At 44.1% G+C, this 23,224-nt stretch overlaps 1 protein-coding gene and 1 pseudogene across 1 annotated transcript; one reads left to right on the top strand and one right to left on the bottom strand.

Annotated features, from left to right (window-relative positions):
- Window positions 1–248: 248 nt before the first annotated feature.
- NXF3 (nuclear RNA export factor 3) lies at window positions 249–19,082 on the bottom strand. Its single transcript, XM_023202221.2, has 20 exons — window positions 18,935–19,082; window positions 9,103–9,271; window positions 8,733–8,886; window positions 8,009–8,092; window positions 7,798–7,902; window positions 7,593–7,673; window positions 7,403–7,472; window positions 7,158–7,246; window positions 6,653–6,762; window positions 5,018–5,054; window positions 4,591–4,659; window positions 4,456–4,511; window positions 4,206–4,313; window positions 4,027–4,085; window positions 3,802–3,917; window positions 3,664–3,706; window positions 3,003–3,075; window positions 2,061–2,190; window positions 669–729; window positions 249–427 (listed from the first exon to the last, which is right to left on the bottom strand). The coding sequence occupies exons 1-19, from the start codon at window positions 18,960–18,962 to the stop codon at window positions 718–720; spliced, it is 1,593 nt and encodes a 530-aa protein (XP_023057989.1). The 5' UTR covers window positions 18,963–19,082; the 3' UTR covers window positions 249–427; window positions 669–717.
- LOC111535979 lies at window positions 12,847–15,252 on the top strand (annotated as a pseudogene).
- Window positions 19,083–23,224: the final 4,142 nt, after the last annotated feature.

The raw sequence follows: 23,224 nt of genomic DNA, 5'->3' as shown, positions 1-23,224 counted from the left end.
ATAAAAAATATCTTACTTGATGGACTAGGGACATAGAATATTAGCCTCCAGGTTTAACAGGGTTAGAGAGCACTCCCCACCTTGGAAGCCACATGGCCCTCTGGAGCACAGCTCTGTCCTAAGGGTGGGTCCAAGATTTGAGACTCTACTCTAGGATTTCCCAGGAATTACTCATTCTCTCTGAATATTCCTTTCCTTTTCCGTAGAACAGAGATTATAATGCCTGACTCAAATGGATTTTGCAGGGATTTGACATAACAAGCAACATCATTCTTTATTATGAAAAGAAACAGAGATTCTGGGAGTGACAGGGGTGGACAAGCGCACAGAACTGGCCCCTTTGGAAGGATGAGAGTCAGCCCTGTGAGTTGGGCTTTGGCTTCTTAGCCTGAGCCAGATCTCCTGGTTCAGTCACAGCGAAATACATCTATTGGAATAAAAATACAGGGAAGATGATGAGGCTGAAGATTATGACACTTAAGGATTTCCTCTTAGGGCTTTGTTTTCAGAATCCTAGGTCAGGCTATGTGAGGGCCTTCTCTGGGATCTTGCCCTTGGCCGAGAGGAAGTGCAGGAGGGAGCTGGGAGATCAGCAGAGCCGGAAGCCCAAAGTTCCATCCCCAGGTCACCCAACCTCTGCTCACTTGGCCTGAATTCCTAGACCTCACCTTGGGCTGTGCAAGAACATGAGGAGCTCGGACGTAGTCACACTGGTTGTTATGAAGGCAGCTGTGGTGGAGGAAGGACAGGTAACATCCATTAAGACCCAAGTGGAGACACTCTGACAATACAATGCCATTTCTTAATCTATGCAACAGAAACATGTCTGTGTTTTCTGGAATTTATTGCAGCAGAAGGAACCCTGTGAAAAGCCAAGTGTCTACCAACCCTGAAAAGCGAAATATCTACCAACAAAGGAACAGGATCCACGGAACTGTGAAAGGAAAATAAATCTTGGGATCCCAAAATCACTAAGCTAAAGGGAAAAATCAAGCTGGCAACTGGGTCATGCAAACCTGCCTCCTCTTTCGGTTCCTAAATAAGATGGCTATAAGATGGAAAGCTACACGCCTCCCCCATATTTTGTCCGCAAGGAAATTTCTCGTGAGCTGCAAGATCTTTACTGTAAGGTGTTTCTATTAAAATTTCACCACGACAATGTAAATTGATAGCTTATCTTTACAGGTACAGTCACCCCCCTGTCCACCAGCCACAAATGCATATCTGATTGCTCCCCCGCCCCATTTTGTCTATGTCCTCTTTATATAAAAAAATGTAGATTCACTGAGCCAGACAAAGGCATGAGTAACTATCTTTCCCCACCCTCCCCCTTACATGAAAATTGTGTACTTCTCAATATTCTACCCTTTCCCCTTTAAATCCGGAGTCCTCAAAGTCATCCTTGAAAGGCATAGACCTGTCTCCCGGGCACATGTCCTTAACTTTGGCAAATAAATCTCCTACAATGATTGAGACTTGTCTCGTCATTTTTCTCGATTGACAGAATTCAGAGAAGTACTGTACACCTGTTCAAAATAACTAGGTAGCTGAATATATACCAAAAGGGAAATGTTCAGTTTGATACTGAGTGAAATAAAGAAGCAAAGCCAACCATCTGCAAGTTCCCATTATTCATTCCCCTGCTCCTCCCAGTGCATACCAATCACTAATCACCATACACACCCAGCACTCACTTTTTTTTTTTTTTTTTTTTTTGAGACGGAGTCTTGCTCTGTCACCCAGGCTGGAGTGCAGTGGCGCAATCTCAGCTCACTGCAAGCTCCACCTCCTGGGTTCACGCCATTCTCCTGCCTCAGCCTCCCAAGTAGCTGGGACTACAGGCGCCTGCCACCACGCCCGGCTAATTTTTTTTTCTATTTTTAGTAGAGACGGGGTTTCACTGTGTTAGCCAGGATGATCTCGATCTCCTGACCTCGTGATTCGCCCATCTCGGCCTCCCAAAGTGCTGGGATTACAGGCGTGAGCCACCACGCCCAGCCCAGCACTCACTTCTGAGACAACTGGTAGTTCATCCCTGACTGGACAGAGAAAACCTGCACCATTTTCTGCTGCTCCTGGGAGAAGGCAGGCACGCTGGAGAAGGCTGTGGGCACTAGGGTGAACAAGGCACTCTGGGTCCCTTGGTGGCTGGTATCCCGCACAAAGAGCTTGTCATTCACGATGCACAGACTGGAGGAAAAATGGGCCATCAGGTAGCTGGAGAGAAAGACATCTCCCCACCCCCTACAAGGATCTTTTCCTACTGTTCAGAAACCTGATTTCTTCGATACCTCTACTGTGCCTGCCTCCTAGCTTTTTGGCTGGTACCCTCTAACCCTTCCACAGAGCCCACCTTTGGAGAGATTGCCTACATGCTTCACCAGTTTTGCAGGTTTACCTACAACCCAAGGATGGTTTTACACTCACATTTGCCCTTTACAATAGCCCAAGGGAATAGACAGTGTAATCACCAGTTTCAAAGGAAGATTCTGAGTTACAAAGAGGTCATATGCCTTGACCAAAGTCACAGTGAGTATTGCATCAGGAAAGAACTCATACTCTGACTCCAGAGCCCAGACAGTTTTAAAAATTTTTTCAATACAGGGTCTCACTCAGGCTGGAGTGCAGTGATGTGATCTAGGCTCACTGCAGCCTCAACCTCCTGGGGTCAAGACCCTTCCACCTCAACCTCCTGAATGGCAGGATGATAGATGCACACCACCACACCCAGCTAATTTTTAGTGTTTTTGTAGAGACAGGGTCTCACTGTGTTGCCTAGGCTGGTCTCAAACTCTCGGGCTCAAGCAATACTCCCACCTTCAGCTTCCTAAAATACTGGAATTACAGGCATGAGCCACTGCTCCTGGCCCAAACTCTTAACTATTACACTAGACTGTCGGTTTTTTACAACATTGAGAACACCCCGAGGACTGCACCACCACATTCCCACACCACTGGCCCCAGGCTGGGATGGGTGCTCCCACCCACAACACAGCACTAACCTGGAACTGCTGCCAGGGGTAGTGATGAAGGTCCGGGTGAAGGCAAGAACAGAACCCTGAGACTGTCCTTCCACTTCAAAGACAACAAACAACATTGCCTTAGAGTTGCACAGGTTTTACATGTTCACACGGTGTTTCCCAATCAGTCTTGCTTGACACTCACACAGAAGGGGGCCAGACCAGGATAATTGCTCACTTGGAGTCAGGCAGATGTGGTAGGAATGGGGAGGGCAAGAACAGGAATAATCCACTCCCAGTGATAGGGCCCTTATCATGTGTGGGGCCCTGTGAAAACCACAAGTTCACTTGATTCCTATTTCACAGTAGCCCAAGAGATGGGTTATTATTAGCCCCATTGTGCAAATGAGGGAAGTGAAGGGTTAAGTAACTAGCACAAGTTCACAGAGTAAGGACCTGGGATGAGAGCTGTCAGACTCCATAGTCTGTGTCCTTAATGCAAGCCTGAGTTGTGCAGGGCAGACAGGCGTGGACCTAGGTCAGATCAGGGTGGTTTGTGGGCAGAGTTGGGGTAGGAAAACACAGAGGGAACAAGAGGAAGGAAAGGAATGAAATCAGGGAAGCTGGGGGAGTTCTGAGAGGGAGCCCAGCCAAGGGGAGGGAGCAGTGGGGGATCTGGGGAAGGGACTCTACAGACACTCACCTTCCTTGAACACCCCATTGACAGAAAAGCAGAGCATCCATTCCTGAAAGGGAAGGGCTCAGATGCTCAGGATCCCCTTTAACCTCCTACCCACCTCTGGCTCTCTGGGCCTGCCCGAGGGAGGAAGCAGGTGCTCACCGTCTGGCACCACATGTCCACCAGGAAGGAGCTGAGGTCATGCTGAGTTTTGGGCAACGCACTGAGGGAGTCCACAATGTCACGTTTTGTGTGCTTCAGCAGCTCCCCCTTCAGGTCTGTAGAGGAGAAGAGAAGCAAGGATTTGGGGGGCTGCCACACCTCGGTTGTGTGATTGTTCCTGTCACACCCCCTTACCCTGCCCAGTCTTCTCCATCACGCACTTACAGGGGTCCTTGAGAATTTTTATATTCCTGCTATCCTTGAAGTACTTGCACAAGCTGCTCCTAGGAGAAAAAGAGGAGCAGGAGTGGGTGGTCCGGCCAGCGAGGGCATTTCCAGGAGTTGGTGTCTTTCTGCAGGGGAGTCACACGGCCCCAGACCAGGGTCTGAGCTATAATACTCACGGGGCTGAGTCCTCAGGGTTGAAGGGAATGCTCAGGGAGAAGCAGGCCTCATCATGGTAAGCACTAAGGAGACCCTGTCGATCTCCAGAGTCATAGATCAAGTAATACCTGTTGGGGACCAGTAAGGATAGGCTACCACTGTGGCCTGGGTGCCAAATGAGACTTAAAAGTCTCACTATGGGCAGACTTGTACTTGGGTAACCTCATCTGACCTAACCCTCTCTTGCCTCAGATTCCCAGGGATACTTACTGCTGCAGGAATTGCAGGACCAGATTCTTCAACATCTCAGATCCAAAGAAGCTTCCCTGGAATAAAGAGTCCCCAGGACCACAGATGGTACCCCCCCTTTCTCATGCACCACCCTGCTGGATCCTCTCTTCTCACCTTACAGGTTGGTAACATCTTGTGGGCTTCAGTACCACACAGAGTTGGTCTGGGTGACTGCTGGCCGTCCTGGAGAAGGCAAGAGGAAGTCAATAGTGCAAAGTCGGGAGGTGGCACTGGATAATTAGGGAAAAGGAAAGACCCAGGAGAGGGTGCGATCAGAAATCAGGTGTGAAAGCATTCTGGAAATTACATGGGCAAGACTACAGTCGGGATTGCCGCCACCTGAAGGCTATTGTGAGCTTGTGTGAAGAAGCTCCACAGGCTCTGCCAATTTCCCACATGGGACTGTATCACCTTCCCCCTCCCTTGAGGTTTAAGGGTTAGATCCATAAATGTAACTGGGACAATATCTAAAGGGGTTTGGGGCAGTTGGGGACAGCATCAGTCCCAATTAGGGAAGTCAATGATCAAGAAATATGCTTACCAGGCATAATAATTTGGGGAACAATTCCAGGATGGAGCTGCCGAAAATCAAAACAAAATGGACAACAGTAAGCGAAACTGTGGAGCTGTCCTCCTCATGGGAGCAATCACACCTACATCAGAGACAGAGTGCCATGTGTCCACCTACACTCCGGAGTCCCTGCCCCTGTAGCCCTGGGCAGCATTGAGAGCCCAGGCTTCAGGACTTTCTTCTCCTCCCTCCATCCCTCTCTCACTTCTGTCCAGGTCCCCACTGAAGGCTCCACAGGGAGCAGGAAATGGGGTGGGAGCCCAGGGCTCTGCTACCTCACTGGGTGTCCATCAATCTGCCTGGCCTGGCCCTGTCCAACACCAGGTCAGCTCTTAGGGATGGCCCAGGATGCTGGGACAGGGAGGGGGGTGATGCAGGCTCAGGAGGCAGGAAGGGTAAGGCAGGGGGATGATGGCAGAAACGGGGTGAAGGTAGGGGAGGGAGAGACAGGTGAGACATAGGAGAGGAGAGACAATGAAGAAACAGGATGCAAAGCAAAGGGAAGGGAAAGATGCTCTACCATGGTGGTGGAGTTCAAGGAGGAAGAGAGAAGAAAAGGGCGCCCCTGCTGCAGCCCTTTCCCTCACCACCCCCAGCTGATCCTGGGGACGGAGGCAGGTAAGGAAAACATGCACCTGTTGGGCTGGGGCCCACTGGATGCAGCTGGAGCCTTTCTCACCTGTGTGAGCTCAGTCTGAGCTGGGCATGGGAAATGGAGGAGTAAAGGGTCAGGCCCTAGCTCAGCATGGGGTTCAGAGTCTGGGGACCCCCTCTCCGGACCACAGCATTCTCTTGTGATGGTCCCTGACACCTGTGCCCCTCTGTGCTGACGCCTTGACCGAGGAATGCTACCTGTCTTGGGCTACCCAGGACTCCTCTGAGGGCCCAGGCAAGACAATGTGAGTTGTGGAGGGAAGGAGAGGCAATGCCCCGAGAGGCCTGTCTCCTCAACCTCCTCTGCCCTTTGCCTTCCAGTCCTGCCTCGGGAAGGTGGCCCACTTTTGGTCCCCTGACTCAGGAAACCCAGGTTTCTCCCTGAGGAGGGCCCAGCTCCTGGCATTGGGCCAGAGAAGAGATGGCATGACAGCAGCCACCCAGGGCCTCAGCCCTCAGTATGGGGCAGGGAAGCCCCCATGCCAGCTCAGGACGGGTGGGAGAACCTATTTGGAGCAAGAGAAGGAGAATCCCCTTCAGGACAGGGGAGGGAAACCCTGTCTCAGCATGGAGGCAGGAAGGCCTGTCTCAGCATGAAGACCTGGGCTGGAGGACTCTTCTGGGTCCGGGGCACCAGCACCTAAATACTGCTGGTCCTGGGGAAGTGGGGGAGCCCCACTTCCTGTTACACACTCACAGAGGGCACGCTGAAGGAGGCTGGGTGGAGACAGGCGGGAAATGCATCCCAGAGCAGGTGAAAAGGGCAGCATGTCAGATGAAGGAAAGGAGACCTCTAAGCACAGATGAGTGAGTGACACAGAGAGAGGAGTGGGGCGAGGGGGAAGGAGAGGGTCTGTGGTCCTCCCAGAAGACCAGTGCTGCCTCCTCCTGCAGAAGGGCACTATCAAGCACAGGTCAGGGCCCCAGGCGGTGACAGAGGGTATGACTGACTTTATGTTGCTGGAGTTATCCAAGAAGGTGGTGCACACTGGGCTTCTCTCCGCACCCTTCTCTCCTGGCTCTATCCCTTTCCATTTGTCCATCCCTTCTGCAGACATCACCTGCAATTATGCAGAAGAACCACATAGACTCAGGAAAGAGCACCTGGAGGGCCCTGCACCCTCAGTCTCCTCCCTTGCCAACAAATCCACTTTCTTGCCTCTTGTCACTACCCTAATGAACCCTCCTCCCCCTTTTTCTTCAAAGAACTATCTGAGTATTACACCTCATTTTATTTTTCAAGAAATTCAGCTTGTTAATGTCAGGGGCCTTTGGCATAATGTCAAGCTTCTGGTAGGCTTTGTTGCTGTTTGGGTTCAAGGGCAAAAGCTATGGTGAGGAATGAATTAAGAATTAAGAGTGAAGGCCCCCAACAGGGGATATCTTAGACCAATTAGCCTCCTAGCTAATCTCTTCCACCTTCACCCTCAATCACAGCATGAGCCTAAGGCCTCACCGTAGGTATGTTCTCTTCATGGACGTGCAGGGAGGCAGCCATGCACTTTCCAGGATTCGACGCCATTTTAGTATTACGGGTCATCATGTCTCCAGAAAGCAGAGAGGAGAAAATCAGAAGTCTGAGAGGGACCCGCCTGGTACAGCATCAGCACTAACTCCTCCCCAAGTTGCCAACTCTAAGTCTCCATCTCACACAGACATCTCTGCCCTCATCTGCCATAGAATTACTGTTATCAGCCATACCTGGGTAAAAGGGGAGTCCCTGGATATCAAGAGCTTCCTGGGAGACATCACACTGTTGGTTCATGGCCAGCTGCAGAGTATAGAGATGGTTTTCAGAGGCTCTGAAGTTGAGGTGGTGAAGGGGGCAATAGGTGGGGAAGAAGCAGTGGGTCTGGCTTTGTGTGAACAACTTGCCGTAAGTCTCTATTACCTTTATCTGCTCCACCTTTTCTGACTTCAGCTCCTTCTGCGCAAAGTGGGGTATACCAGCAGGGCTGACAAAGATTGATATCTGCAGAGAACCCAAGAGGGGCTGAGTAAGCACTAGGAACTCTGAGCCCCAAGATCAAGTAAGACCTCACACTTGCTCTGCCCTCTTGCTCGATGCTAGCCCTGGTCATTCACTTGACACACACCTTTTCATTATCCTCATCCGAAATCTTGCCACTGACATTCTTCAGTGCATAGGCAATGCTGGCATTCTCCACAAAGAAGCTGGCATGCATGTTTTCATAGTGAAACTATAGGGAGAGTTGCAAGAGAAATAAAATATGAGGCCAGAGTCTCTGCTCATCCAGTCCCCAATCTGTCCTGTTTTCTCTCGTCTGCCTCACGGTCCTTTCTTACCTCAACTGGGATGAAGGGTACACTGCATTCCTTCCGAATCAAATTCAGCAGCCACTTCTCATTGTATTTTATGCCGAAGGGAACCTATGAGTGAAAGAAAGAATGAGTGAGGAAAGGAGACTGACATAATGGAATTAAACATTAAAATTGGACCCAAATATGTTCCTTTCAGACTTTAAAATAGTTGAAGATAGGACAACATCCATTATTGCTAACTTATGTATTTCATTATTATGTCATTCATCATTTCTAGTATCCATTATTTCTAAGCACACATGGATTTCCTAAACACCCTTTCTTACTGTTCAGTTTTCTTAAAATAATCAATTTAAGATGTTTAATATGAGCTTTCTTTTATAAAGTCCCACAAGAGTCTACCTAAGGCAGACTAGGCCTGCCCCTTTGACAAGGACCCCACTAATTCAACCCCTCACACCCTTAGTTTGAGCCAAACTGAAGCATCTGGTGTGGAGATACTCTATCTCCTTAGCATTCGTTTCCTCCTTTGATTGTAAATGACCTCTTCTGTTCTCTCTGCAGTCAGTTTCCTTTACATTGCTTCTCTGAATTTACTCTTAGATGATCTAGGATGTTAACTCCTAGTAATAAAGGACAGATTACAAACTTTCCTGCCCTTACAAAAGGATCTAGTGTCTACACAAATCCAACACAGTTCCCCCCGTTCTCCTTCAGAACATTAGATCCATTTTGCCAGGACACTCACTGTGATCTTGAACCAGCTCCCTAAGGTCCCATCTGGCATGTTCCCCTCCATTCTTCTCTCTGGAGGTTTTTGCTCTCTCTCCATGTTAACATGGGTTTGGTCTTGTTTACGAAAACTGCCTTTCCGATTATAGGGTGAAATAGCGTAGGGGGTGCTGTGAGCAAGTGGAGAAAAGGTAGTTCGCATATGCTCTGAAAGTCTTTTACACACATTTGATCCACTGATACCAGGGCTACAATGAAGTTTGCTCAACCATTAATCGAGTTCTGTCATTCCTCTCTCTGTCAAGTTGGAAAGAATGACATATTCAGCTACATGGTTATGTATTTCATCGGCTGGTACATTCCAGCCATGCTGACTAGTCACTTACTATCTTACTGAAGAGTCCATGTGGGCACCATGCATTGCTGCTTCTCCATCTTGCTGCTGATGGGATGAAGAATGCATGCCAGGACTGACTTTTTCAGACCTACTGCTCAATCTCCTTTGGTAAATATCCGAACATCTTGCTCTTCTTTGAGCAACTTGATCATTGTGACCTTAAATTGAGAACAGCACATCAACACTTAGAATACCAGAAAAAAATCTTGGGAAAATATAATGGATAATGAAAAAATTCACTGATGTTTGTTTGTTTATTTATTTATTTGAGTCAAGATCTGGCTCTATTGCCAGACTGTAGTGCAGTGGCATGATCACTGCTCACTGTGGCCTTGTCCTCTATGGCTCAAGAGATCCTCCCACCTCAGCCTCCCAAGTAGCTGGGACTACAGGCACATGCTACCACATCTGGCTGATTTTTTTTTTTTTTTTTTTTTTTTTTTTTTTTTTTTTTTTAGAAATGGGGTCTTCCTGTGTTGCACAGGCTGGTGATTTTTATAATCTAGAAAGAAGTCTATCACAGTGCCAAAAAAGTTGAGACTTCACTATAGTTTCACCTCCTGAGAGATGAGAGTTGGGGAACATTCACAGCCAAGGAGAAAACAAGCACAGCAGAAAGGGTTTGGGTTTGGGTGATGCTGATCTATGATGATAGTCCTTGCTCTGCCCTTTTCAGTCTGGGTAACCTGGAACAAATTGCTTATCATTTCTAACCCTCAATTCCCACCTCTACTTGGAGAATAATAAAATCTACCCTAAAAGCTTGGTATTATGGCTCAAGGGTCAAAGGCAAGCTCCCTGCCTCAAGGAAGAATCAGATAAATGAAAACATTGCTGAAGAAAATATCCAGAATGAATCTTGGAGAGACATAATTATGGAAATTAATTACCAGAAGAGTGAAAGAGAGAATTTAAAAAGAGTGGTAAGCGCGGCCGGGCGCGTTGGCTCTTGCCTAAAATCTCAGTACATTGGGAGGCTGAGGTGGATGAATCACAAGGTCAGGAGATCGAGACCATCCTGGCTAACATGGTGAAACACCGTCTCTACTAAAAATACAGAAAATTAGCCGGGCTTGATGGCGGGCACCTGTAGTCCCAGCTACTTGGGAGGCTGAGGCAGAAGAATGGAGTGAGCCCAGGAGGCGGAGCTTGCAGTGAGCCAAGATCGCACCATTGCACTCGAGCCTGGGCAACAGAGCGAGACTCTGTCTCAAAAACAACAACAACAACAACAAAACATGTGGTAAGCATATCTAATACTACTTCTCCACCTTCTCCACTGTTCCCTCTCCTTATTTCTGGGACTCAAATTCCAGACCTCCAGGCCAGGCTGTTCTCAAATTCCAGACCTCAAGTGATCTGCCCACCTTGGCCTCCCAAACTGCTGGGATTACAGGCTTTGGCCACTGTGCCTGGCCTCTACAAATTTTTTTTTTTTTTTTTTTTTTTTTTAATTAGCCAGCTGGCGGTGGCTCACGCCTGTAATCCCAGCACTTTGGGAGGCCGAGATGGGCGGATCACGAGGTCAGGAGATCGAGACCATCCTGGCTAACACGGTGAAACCCCATCTCTACTAAAAATACAAAAAAATTAGCCGGGCGCGGTGGTGGGCGCCTGTAGTCCCAGCTACTCGGGAGGCTGAGGCAAGAAAATGGCGTGAGCCCAGGAGGCGGAGCTTGCAGTGAGCAGAAATCGTGCCACTGCACTCCAGCCTAGGAAGACAGAGCAAGAGTCCGTCAAAAAAAAAAAATTGCCAGCAGGGCGTGGTTGCTCATGCCTGTAATCCCAGCACTTTGGGAGGCCAAGGAGGGTGGATTGTGAGGTCAGAAGTTCGAGACCAGCCTGGCCAATATGGTGAAACTCTGTCTCTACTAAAAATATATTTTTAAAAAATTAGCTGGGCATGGTGGTGTGTACCTGTAGTCCCAGCTACTCAGGAGGCTGAGGCAAGCGAATAGCTTGAACCCAGGAGGCAGAGGTTGCAGTGAGCCAAGATTACACCACTGCACTCCAGCCTGGGCAATAGAGGGAGACTCCCATCTCAAAAAAAAAAAAAAATTAGCCAGGTGTGGTGGCATGTGCCTGTAGTCCCAGCTACTTGGGAGGCTGAGGCAGGAGGATCACGTGAGCCCAGGAGGTCAAGGCTGCAGTGGGCCATGATCAAGCCACTGCACTCCCGCCTGGAAGGCAGAGCAAGATCCTGTCTCAAAAAATAATAGGAGGAAATGTGTACTTTAAGGAAAAGCATTTCTTTTTTTTTTTTTTTTTTTTTTTTTTTGAGACGGAGTCTTGCTCTATCGCCCAGGCTGGAGTGCAGTGGCCAGATCTCAGCTCACCGCAAGCTCCACCTCCCAGGTTCACGCCATTCTCCTGCCTCAGCCTCCCGAGTAGGTGGGACTACAGGCGCCCACCACCTTGCCCGGCTAGTTTTTTGTATTTTTTAGTAGAGACGGGGTTTCACCGTGTTAGCCAGGATGGTCTCGATCTCCTGACCTCGTGATCCGCCCGTCTCAGCCTCCCAAAGTGCTGGGATTACAGGCTTGAGCCACCGCGCCCGGCCAAGGAAAAACATTTCTAAAGAAAAGACATACATTCCATAATGATGTTAATGTAACAAAAATTGGGCAAAAATGTGACCAACCGGCCGGGCACAGTGGCTCATGCCTGTAATCCCAGGTGGGTGAATTACTTGAGGTCAGGAGTTTGAGATCAGCCTGACCAACATGGTGAAACCCCATCTCTACTAAAAATACAAAAATTAGCCACGTGTGTTAGTACGCTCCTGTAATCCCAGCTATTCGGGAGACTGAGGCAGAAGAATTGCTGGAACCCAGGAGGCAGAGGTTGCAGTGAGCCGAGATCACGTCACTGCACTACAGCCTGGGCGACAAGAGCAAGACTCCATCTCAAAAGAAAAAAAAAAAAAAACTAATTTACACTGAATTTTGATAGGCCAAAGATATATATTGTAATCCTAAGGATAAACACTACAACAATGGCAGAACGTTTCACTTTCTAGTCAAATGAGGTAAAATTTTAATAGTTAAAACTATTAATCATTGCAAAGGAGAGGTGTGGAAAAAGAACTTAAAACAGGCAAAAATAAATATATAGTAATATGGTCTCTTTAAACCAAATCATACCTATATTTTCATTAAAAGAAATTAGACTTAAGTATTCCAAATTAAAAGGCCGAGAGTACCACACTAGATAAAAGATTCCATCAAATTATCCTGAAAAGAAACATGTAAAATTTAATAATATAGAATATTTGAAAATAAGAAAAATGGCACAATGCATACCATTTGCACACTGACCGACTGAAAGCTTATATAACCATATTAGTAAGAGAAAATATATACTTTAAGAAATACTAGAGAAAAGAACTCATAATGATAAAGGTTCACATCAACAAGAAGATACTAAGAAAGCAGGTGCGCGCACTGCCTTCGCAGCACCTGGGCCTGAGATGCGTGGCTCCCAGGCCCTCGCCAGCTCCAGGTGTGTGAGGAGGACTTCAGAAACCTGATTGAGAAGTGGAAAGACCCCCAGGGAGGGTCAGACCTGCCTCAATTCCACTAAGGTCTTTCATTTCTTGTTCGCCTACTTTCATGAAATCCTCACATCGTTTTAATGGTACTAGTCAAGACAAGAAAATCAACAGACTTTCAGCCTTGAGGCAACATTGGTGTAAGAACACTATGGAGCTCATCAGAGTATATCACTGAAAAATATGATGGCTGAAAACAATTTAAAAATGCTAAAGATTCAACAGTGCGTGGCAGCCAACAAACTACCTAGAAACAGGCCATATATTTGCTTCAAGCACTTTGAAACACCATCAACAAAATTAGCTAGGCACTATCTCATTCATACTGGTCAAAAGCCATTTGAATGTGATGTGTGTCATAAAACCTTTAGACAACTAGTTCATCTGGAGATGCATCAACTAACTCATAATCTGCCTTTTAAATGTAGTGTTTGTCAGCACCACTTTAAAAATCTGAAGACATCTGTGAAGTACCAACAACTTTACAAAGAAACCTATCAGAATAAGGTTAAACAGGTCAGAAGATTGCTGGAGGCCAAGCAAGAAAAGTCAATGTATGGAGTGTATAATACTTTTACCAGAGGAAAGATGGGCTTTACACCCGTGCTGTAAGTCCAATCCCACATATAACATGAAGAGAAGAAAGAATATTCAAGCAAGTACAATCTGTGGCAAGATGTTTCCATCACAGTCAAAACTTAATAGGCATGGCCGGGCGCGGTGGCTCAAGCCTGTAATCCCAGCACTTTGGGAGGCCAAGACGGGTGGATCACGAGGTCAGGAGATCGAGACCATCCTGGCTAACACGGTGAAACCCCGTCTCTACTAAAAAATAAAAAAAAACTAGCCGAGCGAGGTGGCGGGCGCCTGTAGTCCCAGCTACTCTGGAGGCTGAGGCAGGACAATAGCGTGAGCCCGGGAGGCGGAGCTTGCAGTGAGCTGAGATCTGGCCACTGCACTCCAGCCTGGGCGACAGAGCGAGACTCTGTCTCAAAAACAAAAAAAACAAAAAAAACTTAATAGGCATGTACTTATTCATACTGGTCAGAGGCCTTTTAAATGTGTCTTGTGTAGTAAATCTTTTCAACAGTCACCTCACTTAAAAATCCACCAACTTACACATTCAGAAGAAAGATCTTTTCAATGTTGTTTTTGTCAAAAAGGATTTAAGATTCAAAGCAAACTTCTGAAGCATAAACAAATTCATACTAGAAATAAGGCTTTTCGGGCTCTTTTATTAAAGAAGAGGCGTACAGAATATCGCCCCCTGCCTAGTAAGTTAAAGGCAAATCAGGGTGGTTTTGAAAATGGTGATATTGGTGAATCTGAGTAGAATAATCCACTTTATGTCCACTCAATTTATATTGTCTCTTTTCAATGTCCAAAGTGTGAAAAGTGTTTTGAATCACAGTAGATTCTCAATGAACACATGTGTTTTCCTGCTAGAGGTGGCAAAATTCCAAGCAGGTTCAAAAGAAGCTACAACTATAAAACCATTGTTAAAAAAAATATCTTGGCCTAGCTTAAACGTGCTAGGAGTAAAAAATTAGGTAACTTTTGATCTGGGAAAAACGTATTTAAAAAGAGTTTCTTGAAAAATTGTGATCGTATTTCTGGTGAGCTGAGCTCTGAACAAACCCAAAGAACATTTGTGGGTTCTCTTGGCAAACATGGAACATATAAAACAATTGGCAATAAAAAAACAAAAGAAAATATTGACTTTGCCATTTTCTTGGCAAAAGCAGTTCCAGAACCAAAATGTGGGAAAAAAATGAAAGATGTCCTTATGACAGCAAACTTATTAAGCATTGATAATTCGGTGAATAAGAAAGACTTGTCAATCTGTGGCTCATCAGGTGAGGAATTATTTAATAACTGTGACGTACTTCAGTGTGGTTTTTCAGTTCCAAGGGAAAACATACTAGACATAAGATATGCCCTTGTGTCAAATGTGAGAAGGTATTTCCTTCTGTATCCAAACTAAAAAGACACTATTTAATTCATACTGGACAGAGGCCTTTTGGCTGTAATATTTGTGGGAAATCTTTTAGACAGTCAGCTCACTTAAAAAGACATGAACAGATTCATAATGAAAAGAGTCCTTATGCATCCCTTTGCCAAATAGAATTTGGAAACTTGAACAATCTTTCTACTCATCCAGGTAATAATGTTAACTATAATGATTCCCAACAACGTCAGGCTCCTGGTGTTCAAAAATACGAGGTTTCAGTGTCAAATCAAATGTCGGGAGTTAAGGCAGACTCACAGGATTTTATTCCTGGTAGCACCAGGCAGCCCTGTCTTCCTAATGTACTTTTGGAATCAGAGCAAAGCCATCCTTTTTGCAGTTACTCAGAGCATCAGGAGAAAAATGATGTCTTCCTGTACCGATGCAGTATTTGTGCTAAGAGTTTCTGATCTCCATCTAAACTGGAAAAACACTACCTAATTCATGCAGGGCAGAAACCATTTGAATGCTCAGCTTGTGGCAAAACATTCAGACAGGCTCCTCACTGGAAGAGACATCAACTTACTCAATTTAAAGAATGACCACAAGAGAAAGTGGTTGCCTTGGATTCGGTTATGTAAACTGTCGCAACCACTAACAGTTGTGGTCTCTGGTGATCTTATTTTTAAAGCCTGTATTATTTAAAATGCATTTTTATCAAGAGGCCTGCATTAAGTTGAATGGTTTCACAAGTATTTGTCCTGCATAGTAAGTAGGTAAAATACATAGAAAATTAATACAATGTTTTAGAAACAGCCAAATTAATTTTCAGAGGCAAGAACATGATTTGATGCTATAAAGTAGGCATTTTAATATTGTGAACATATGCTTTGGCTGTACTGAAAAATATAAATTCATGATGCTGTACAAATAATTTAGTCAAATTCATTTTTTAAAGGAATTATTCCTTAAGACATGCCATCTCTTTTTATATATACTCAAAAAACTGAGAGGCAAAAATTCGCTTTTAGCTGCAGTACATAGTCCTGCTATATTTCATTTATTTTACATTTCATATGAAAGCATAATTTTGTCCACATGTGGCTCAAATTGCATTGGAATTTTTTTTTTTTTTTTCTGTAAATTTACAGAACTACAGAGGCACTAAAGGTGAAAATGGATGAGAAAATTGTAGTATTTTTTCACTGGTTTTTTCAAAGCTATTTATTTTTAGAACTATGTGGTAATCTCACTTCTTCAGGTGATTAAGGTTTTTTTTTTTTTTCCCCAGTGAGTGCCATCTTTCACAAAATAATTTAAAAGTAGACAAGAGGCTAGGATGTATCCATATACATTTACCGTGTTTACTTACCAGGAATATTTTCCAAGTGCCATAGTCTTTTTCATAATATATATGCAGTTTTATCTTTTCAGAGGGATAATTTCAAGTCATTTATTTGCTCATTAATTATAGCAGTAGTCTAGACTCTATTCTAGAGATCTTCATCTCCATAAGACTTTAACATTTATTTTAGTAAACTTTTCTTTTTATGCCTCTTTAATGGAGTGGTCCTATTATTTAAGCCTGTTCTAAGTTTGATCAAATGGCAATGGCTAGGTCTAGTTTTAGTTTTTATTTTTGCAAGAGTCTAATGCTACAGAATTTTATTTTGATCCTTGTTAAATTTTTATTTTAATCAGTAGTAGTCATTCCTGTAGAGGGATAAGATGCTTGTAGAGTTGTGGGTATCATTCCAAATAGAACTGTTATGATTTGGAAAATATTCTAAACTACAAAGGACTTATTTCATAATGACAAATTGTCCTTCACATTTGCCTTTGTTTATAAAATCTTCAGGAATGACATTTTCCAGCAATAAAAGGAATTAATCATTATGTTTCTAAGCTGAAAAGAGGAACAGGTGGGTAATTATCCTACCATACTTAAATATAGTGGAAAATCCTCTGTTGAGAATGTGGATAAATGAACAATTGTAAGTTTTGCATCATAATCTGAGAACTCCCTTTTGGGGAAGGGGGAGGCGGGAGGGATAGTAGGTGGGGGTGATCTGCTTGCTTCTTTTACCACAGGTGATTTTTAAGTAACTTGGGTTTAATTTACAGAGATGAAACATGACAGTCTCAGTAACACACCCAATGACATAGAAGTGCGCCTGTTTATTACGTAGAGACAGCCAACAAAAACAGAGGAGAATCACATGCTTTAAATAACACTTTCTCTTAGGTTTCCTTGGGATATGTTCCTCCAGTGCAAGCAAAATAATAGTTTACAGAATTTGCTTTATACAAAACTTTTCAAGAACTCATCTGTTACACGAAAGCAAGGAATAACTAGTTTATATTTTCAAATAATGTTCAAGGTTTTTTTCCTTAGTACGTCTGAAATTATTGATTTTGGCATTTTTAAGCAATTTATGTAATTTTATTTGAAGGAAATATTTTATATACTCTTTTTCCCAACCTAAACAGGGAGAGTCCTAACACTGTTGTGCTTGTATGATTATGAAGCTTTATTTGCCTAAGTGATACTACTATATTTTATTTTTGACCCATGCCTTTTTAAGCTGTTTCATATTGAAAGTTGGACTATTGTAAAAATTTTGTCAAAGATGTACTAAAGTGCTATTTGAAGTACCTGTAACAAAACACAGTTGGTCCTCCGTATCCACGGACTCTTTCCCTGTGAATTAAACCAATTGTAGATCAAAAATAGTAGGACAAAAAAATTAAAATAATACAAATAAAAAATACAATATAATTGTTATTTAAATAGCATTTACATTCCATTAGGTATTAGTCTAGAGATAAAGTATACAGGAGGATGTGCGCTGGTTATATGCAAATATGCCATTTTATGTAAGGGACTTGAGTATACTTGGATTTTTGGTATCTGTGGGTGGGCAGGCTGGGGGCATCCTGGAACCAATACCCCGTGGATACCGAGGAACAACTGTACTTATTTACCTTTATTATCACTGCAAGCTTTTTACAGAAACTTTATAGGAATGAAAATATACATGTTAAGAAGATTAGGCCGGGCGCAGTGTTTCATGCCTGTAATCCCAGCACTTTGGGAGGCCGAGACGGGTGGATCACGAGGTCAGGAGATCGAGACCATCCTGGCTAACATGGTGAAACCCTGTCTCTACTAAAAATACAAAAAAATTAGCCGGGCGTGATGGCGGGTGCCTGTAGTCCCAGCTACTTAGGAAGCTGAGGCAGGAGAATGGCGTGAACCCGGGAGGCGGAGCTTGCAGTGAGCAGAGATCACACCACTGCACTCCAGCCTGGGCGACACAGCAAGACTCCATCTCAAAAAAAAAAAAAAAAATTAAACATTAGATATTAGATGGTTTGTTGCATGCTAGAACTGTTAGTATTATTGAATCACTTACTTTGATTTTATGAAAAAATAAACAAATATCTTTAAAGAGAACTAGAAGAATTTTTTGTTTGAGTGATTCCAGGCTGTAGCATGATTATTTACTGAAGTAGTTTGATTGGCTGGCTAACTTAGTAGAATTGTTGTTTCTTGTTTTGGACTGCAATAAGGCTTATAATTGTAAGATAAAAATGTGTGTGTGCTTAAGGGAAGTAGGTGGTGGTTAAAATTATTGAAAAATTTTCAGAATACTTTAAAAATAAAGTTTCAAGTTATACAAAAAAAAAAAGAAAGTAATTCTAAATTTGTATGCATGTATTAACACGGACCAATCTATGTTTAGATACGAAGCAAAAACCGATCTAAGTAAATAAAGAAATAAATAAAACCACAGTGACTGTGGGAATTTAACACACCTCTCTGAGTAACAGATAAAACTAGCAGACAGAAATTCAGCTACATAGAGAATATTTAAATGGCATGAGTAATAAGTTTGCTTAAATGACATAGAACACTGCACAGAAAAACTACACATGGAACATTCCAGAATAAGTCATACGCTGCGCCGTAAAGCAAGCCTTAAGAAATTTCTGGGGCGGGGGTGGGGGGTAATACAATCTACCTTGAATGGTTAGTGTGAAGATTAAAAATGTATTATTCCCTGCCCCACTACCACCTCTAGGTGTACAACCAAGGAATGTTAATTTTCACCAACCCCTGCCTCAGGAGACCATCCTCATACCTCAAACCCTGGCCCTGAGAAGACCACAAGACTCAGGCCTGGGCCCTTGCCACTGCCCACCCCCATCTAAAGGGAGATTGGCTGGGTGTCATGTGGGTTAGGGTAAGGTGGGGAAGGGGGCTCAGTCCCTTTTGCCCTGTGGAGACCTGAGACTCCAGCCTCATGCTGGCCAACTCACCCATGGTGTGTCCTGAAGGCAATGACATTTAACCAATGTCCTTACAGGGCTCTCTTGAGGAGAATCTGTGTGGCCTGGGGACGGGAGTTTGGAGAAGATTGAGCAGGACTGCTGAGGAAGGTGAGAGCAAGTCCCAAGCCTTGCTTACAGGAAGTTCCTTCCCCAAGCAGAGAGAGGAGTGTCCTAGGAGTCAGAGGAGAATTAACTTCCTGTTCTTACCACCCCCGAAAGTTTGCTGCCAGCCTAACACCCAGGGAGATGTTTCTAATGTAGCCACTCCTGCAAAGGTGGTTAGCAACAATCACAATCATGAGGCCTAGGACCCAGATACTTACTGAAACAAACACGGAGAATTCAGCTTGCTGGTCATCTCCAGTGCATTACATTGTATTCATTTACTCTGCAGAGTCAGAGAACTCTGAGTGCCTATCTTAGCCCAAGCTCTGTACTTGCTACATTCCTTTTTTCTCCATATATTCCTCACAAGGGGACTCTGAACTCAGAATCACCAGCTCCCTGAAGGTGCTGAGGCTTAATAAGCTATAGGAGCTTGTCTGGAATGATTCAGATGTGACCTGGAGAAACAAAGTGGAAATGAGAACCATGGAATTGTGGGTGACCCCCTCTATGCACAGCTTTTCTAAACTCTTATAATATTTGTGGTTTACTTAAGTTAGGGCAAAGTAAGAGAATGTTCTGAAAATACTCGTGTGACTGGAATTAACTAAAGCCCATCCTAGAGAGAGAATACAAAAAAAAAAAAGACCAGGAAAATATAAAGTCAAAGTTCAGTGTGTCACTGTAATGAAAGTAGAAAAGAATCAAGTACTTTCTTAAAGACAAAATAAAATGCAGTCAGTGTAGATGGATACTCCTAATGATTAGAGCCAGAAATGTAGCTCTTTAAGTCTCAGGCCAGTGAGAGGGAATAAACTAGGAGCCTCTCTGTGTGCCAGGGCATCAGCCAGAACTTTCTGGAATTTTTCACCACTTTATTACAGTAGGTAGCTAGTCAGGCATAAATGGGGCAGGCATGTCAGGTGACCATCAGGTGATGGTTCAGCAGTTGTCACACTGCCTCTCTGAAATGATAATTGATCTCAGCCAGCACCAGGAAAAGGCAGTTTCCCAATAGACAAAAACACCTGAAACGGGTAATTGGCAGCTTCCAATAAGATCTCAAGAACTGACCGAGTGGACTCAAGCATTCCTTTCTCTTTTTTTTCTTTCCTGCTCTAAAGCTTTTAAGTAAACTTCCGTCCTGCTCTGAAACTTCCCTCGGTCTCCTTTTCTGCCTTATGTACTTCAGTCGAATTCTTTCTTCTGAGGAGGCAAGAATTGAGATTGCTGCAGACCCATATATATTTGCCACCAGTAACTTGAATATTTACCACCACTAACATATTTTGGTGCCATGTGACTCAGATACCTTCTGCCAGTAACATGTTGTCTGAAGTCCCTTGCTAGGGCTCAGTGCCCTGAGAGAGAAAGTCCAGCCCCTGAGTAAGCTGAAGAGATACCTGCATACGACAGGGTGTGAACATTTGGGGTGAAAGAAGTGTAAGACCGAAAAAGCACACACCTACACAAACTGTGAAGTCGTGCGTTTAAATCTGTATTGTTTTTGTTTTTGTTTTTGTTTTTTAGACAGAGTCTCACCCTGTCACCCAGGCTGGAGTACAGTGGTATGATCTAAGCTCACTGCAACCTCTACCTCCTGGATTCAAGCGATTCTGCTGCCTCAGCCTCCAAAGTAGCTGGGATTACAGACACATTTCACGATGCGCAGCTAATTTTTGTATTTTTTAGTAGAGAGAGGGTTTCACCATGTTGGCCAGGCTGGTCTCAAACTGCTGACCTCAAGTGATCACTTGCCTCAGCCTACCAAAGCGCTGGGATTGCAGGCGTGAGCCACCACACCCAGCCTAAATCTTTATTTTTTTATAAAACAATATTATGTGAACATTTTTATAAAATGGTAAATGCTATGGTTTGAGTGTTTGTGTTCCTCCAAAATTCATGTAGAAACTTAATCCCCAATGCAACAGTGTTAAGAGGTAGTGCCTTCGGGAAGTAATTAGGCCATGAAAGTTCCACCTTCATAGATGGGATGAGTGCCCTTATAAAAGGGCTTGAGAGTGCAAGTTCATCTTTTTTTTGCCCTTTCCACTATGTGTGGACACAGCAAAGGTGCCATCAATGAAGCAAAGAGCAAGCCTTCACCCGACACCAAATCCACTGATGCCTTGATCTTGTACTTTCCAGCCTCCAGAACTCTGAGAAATAAATTCCTACTATTTATAAATTACTCATTCTATGGCATTCTATTATAGCCACACAAACAAAGATAGTAAATATATGTGAACTTGTCAATTTGCTATTCAATACTTTCAAGTATTTCTCAGTGAATCTCCCTAATAACAAAATATTAAACACTAAAAATGTATACTTAGAAAATAAAATCACTCTGTATTTTTCATTTATAAGATCCCCTCACAATGACCTACAGATATCCAAGATATCCAAGGTAATTATACAATGCAAATAGACTGGTACTCATTTTTCAGATGTGTATCTCTTTAGGTAATACGTGTATATATATAAAATGTTTATTTACATATATATTTTTTTTCCTACATATTTATCCTGACATGCACAACTGCTGGGTAACGGATTTCCACACTGGATTTCCAAGGAATGAACCAGATCATGAAGTATTTCCTTCCTGATGTATCTGGCTAGTCTCAGATCAGCTCTGACCTCTCCTCTCAGCCCTAGCTAATGCCTCCTGTCCGAGCAATGGCTTTCCATAATTTTTATTTGACAATTCCCCCTCTTTTGGTAAGTGAGAGTGTGATAAAATTTACGACATCAGTACTACTCTCAGTTGCCATCATTTTGGGTTTCTGGACTCAACATGCCATTTATAGGTTACAGTGTCCTCCTCATTACTGAGATAGGATTTTTTCTTGATCTTGACCCCCTTCGTAGGGAGGAACTGGAGTGGCTCATTTCACTCAGCCTGCAGTCCATGGATGGCTGTTACAGCTCAGTGAAGGTTCAGGGTGACAGCCTCCTGCACCTGCCCTTTTTGACACCTGAATTCTTGTTCAGCATCCAGGAAAAATCTGTTCACATGAACGGACTGAAAAGTAGTGTGTGCAGAGGATTTTATTGGGTGATGGATGTGGCTCTCAGCAGAATGGGGAGTTGGAAAGGGAGTGGTGCAGGAAGAGGTGATCTTTCCCTGAAGCCCAGCCATCTCCAACCAGGCTCCCCTCCAAAGCCGCACCATCTAAAGTTACCCATGTCTATCTGTTGTCTCTGATGTTCAGCCACATGCATCTCCAATGTTCAGCAGCTTGTATCCCCAACCACTTGCATCAGCCACTTTTGCTGCTTTTTTTTCTTCTCTTTTTTTCTGTCAGCCGGTCTGCTTTTTATGGGCACAGAATAGGGGGCAGGGCGGGCCAGAAAGGCAGTCATTTGGGCAGAAAAATGGGGTCTGTTTTTACTTAGGGTCGATGTTCCAGGCTTTAGGGTTGAGGTTCCAGTCTTGAGGGTTGGTTTTAGCTGGAAGCCCAGCCATTCTGTATTATTACCATGGATTTATTTGAGTTGTTGTTCCAGCTAGAGAGACACCATTTCATGTTTGACAGATAGCTGTAAGGAAACATTTAAAATATTGTGTGGTCATATGGTGCATATCTGCAATTCCAGCTACTCAGGAGGCTGGGGTGAGAGGATTACTTACGTCCAGGAGTGTCAGACCAACCTGGGCAACCTCTGTCTCAGATCCCATCTCAATGAAGAAACAAACCAAAAAAAAAAAAACTATTGCGTGGTAAATGTGTGTAAATGCTTCAATTTTTGTTTACAAAAGTATATTTTACCAAATTGTTGTAAGCTATAGATAGCTTAAAAGAAGAAACAAAGGTTTTCTTAAATCTGGAAAAGAAAACATTATAAGAACTAGCAAAGTTTCTGGCCGGGCATGGTGGCTCACGCCTGTAATCCCAGCACTTAGGAAGGCCGAGGTGAGCAGTGTCAGGCCTCTGAGCCCAAGTCAAGCCATTGCACCCCCTGTGACTTGCACGTATAGGCCCAGATGGCCTGAAGTAACTGAAGAATCACAAAAGAAGTGAAAATGCCCTGCCCCACCTTAACTGATGACATTCCACCACAAAAGAAGTGAAAATGGCCGGTCCTTGCCTTAAGTGATGACATTACCTTGTGAAAGTCCTTTTCCTGGCTCATCCTGGCTCAAAAAGCTCCCCCACTGAGCACCTC

This window comes from Piliocolobus tephrosceles, chromosome 12, assembly GCF_002776525.5.
Source record: "Piliocolobus tephrosceles isolate RC106 chromosome 12, ASM277652v3, whole genome shotgun sequence".
Taxonomy (NCBI): domain Eukaryota; kingdom Metazoa; phylum Chordata; class Mammalia; order Primates; family Cercopithecidae; genus Piliocolobus; species Piliocolobus tephrosceles.
Note: the sequence above shows the minus strand (reverse complement) of the source record. Positions and strands in the feature narration are given on the sequence as shown.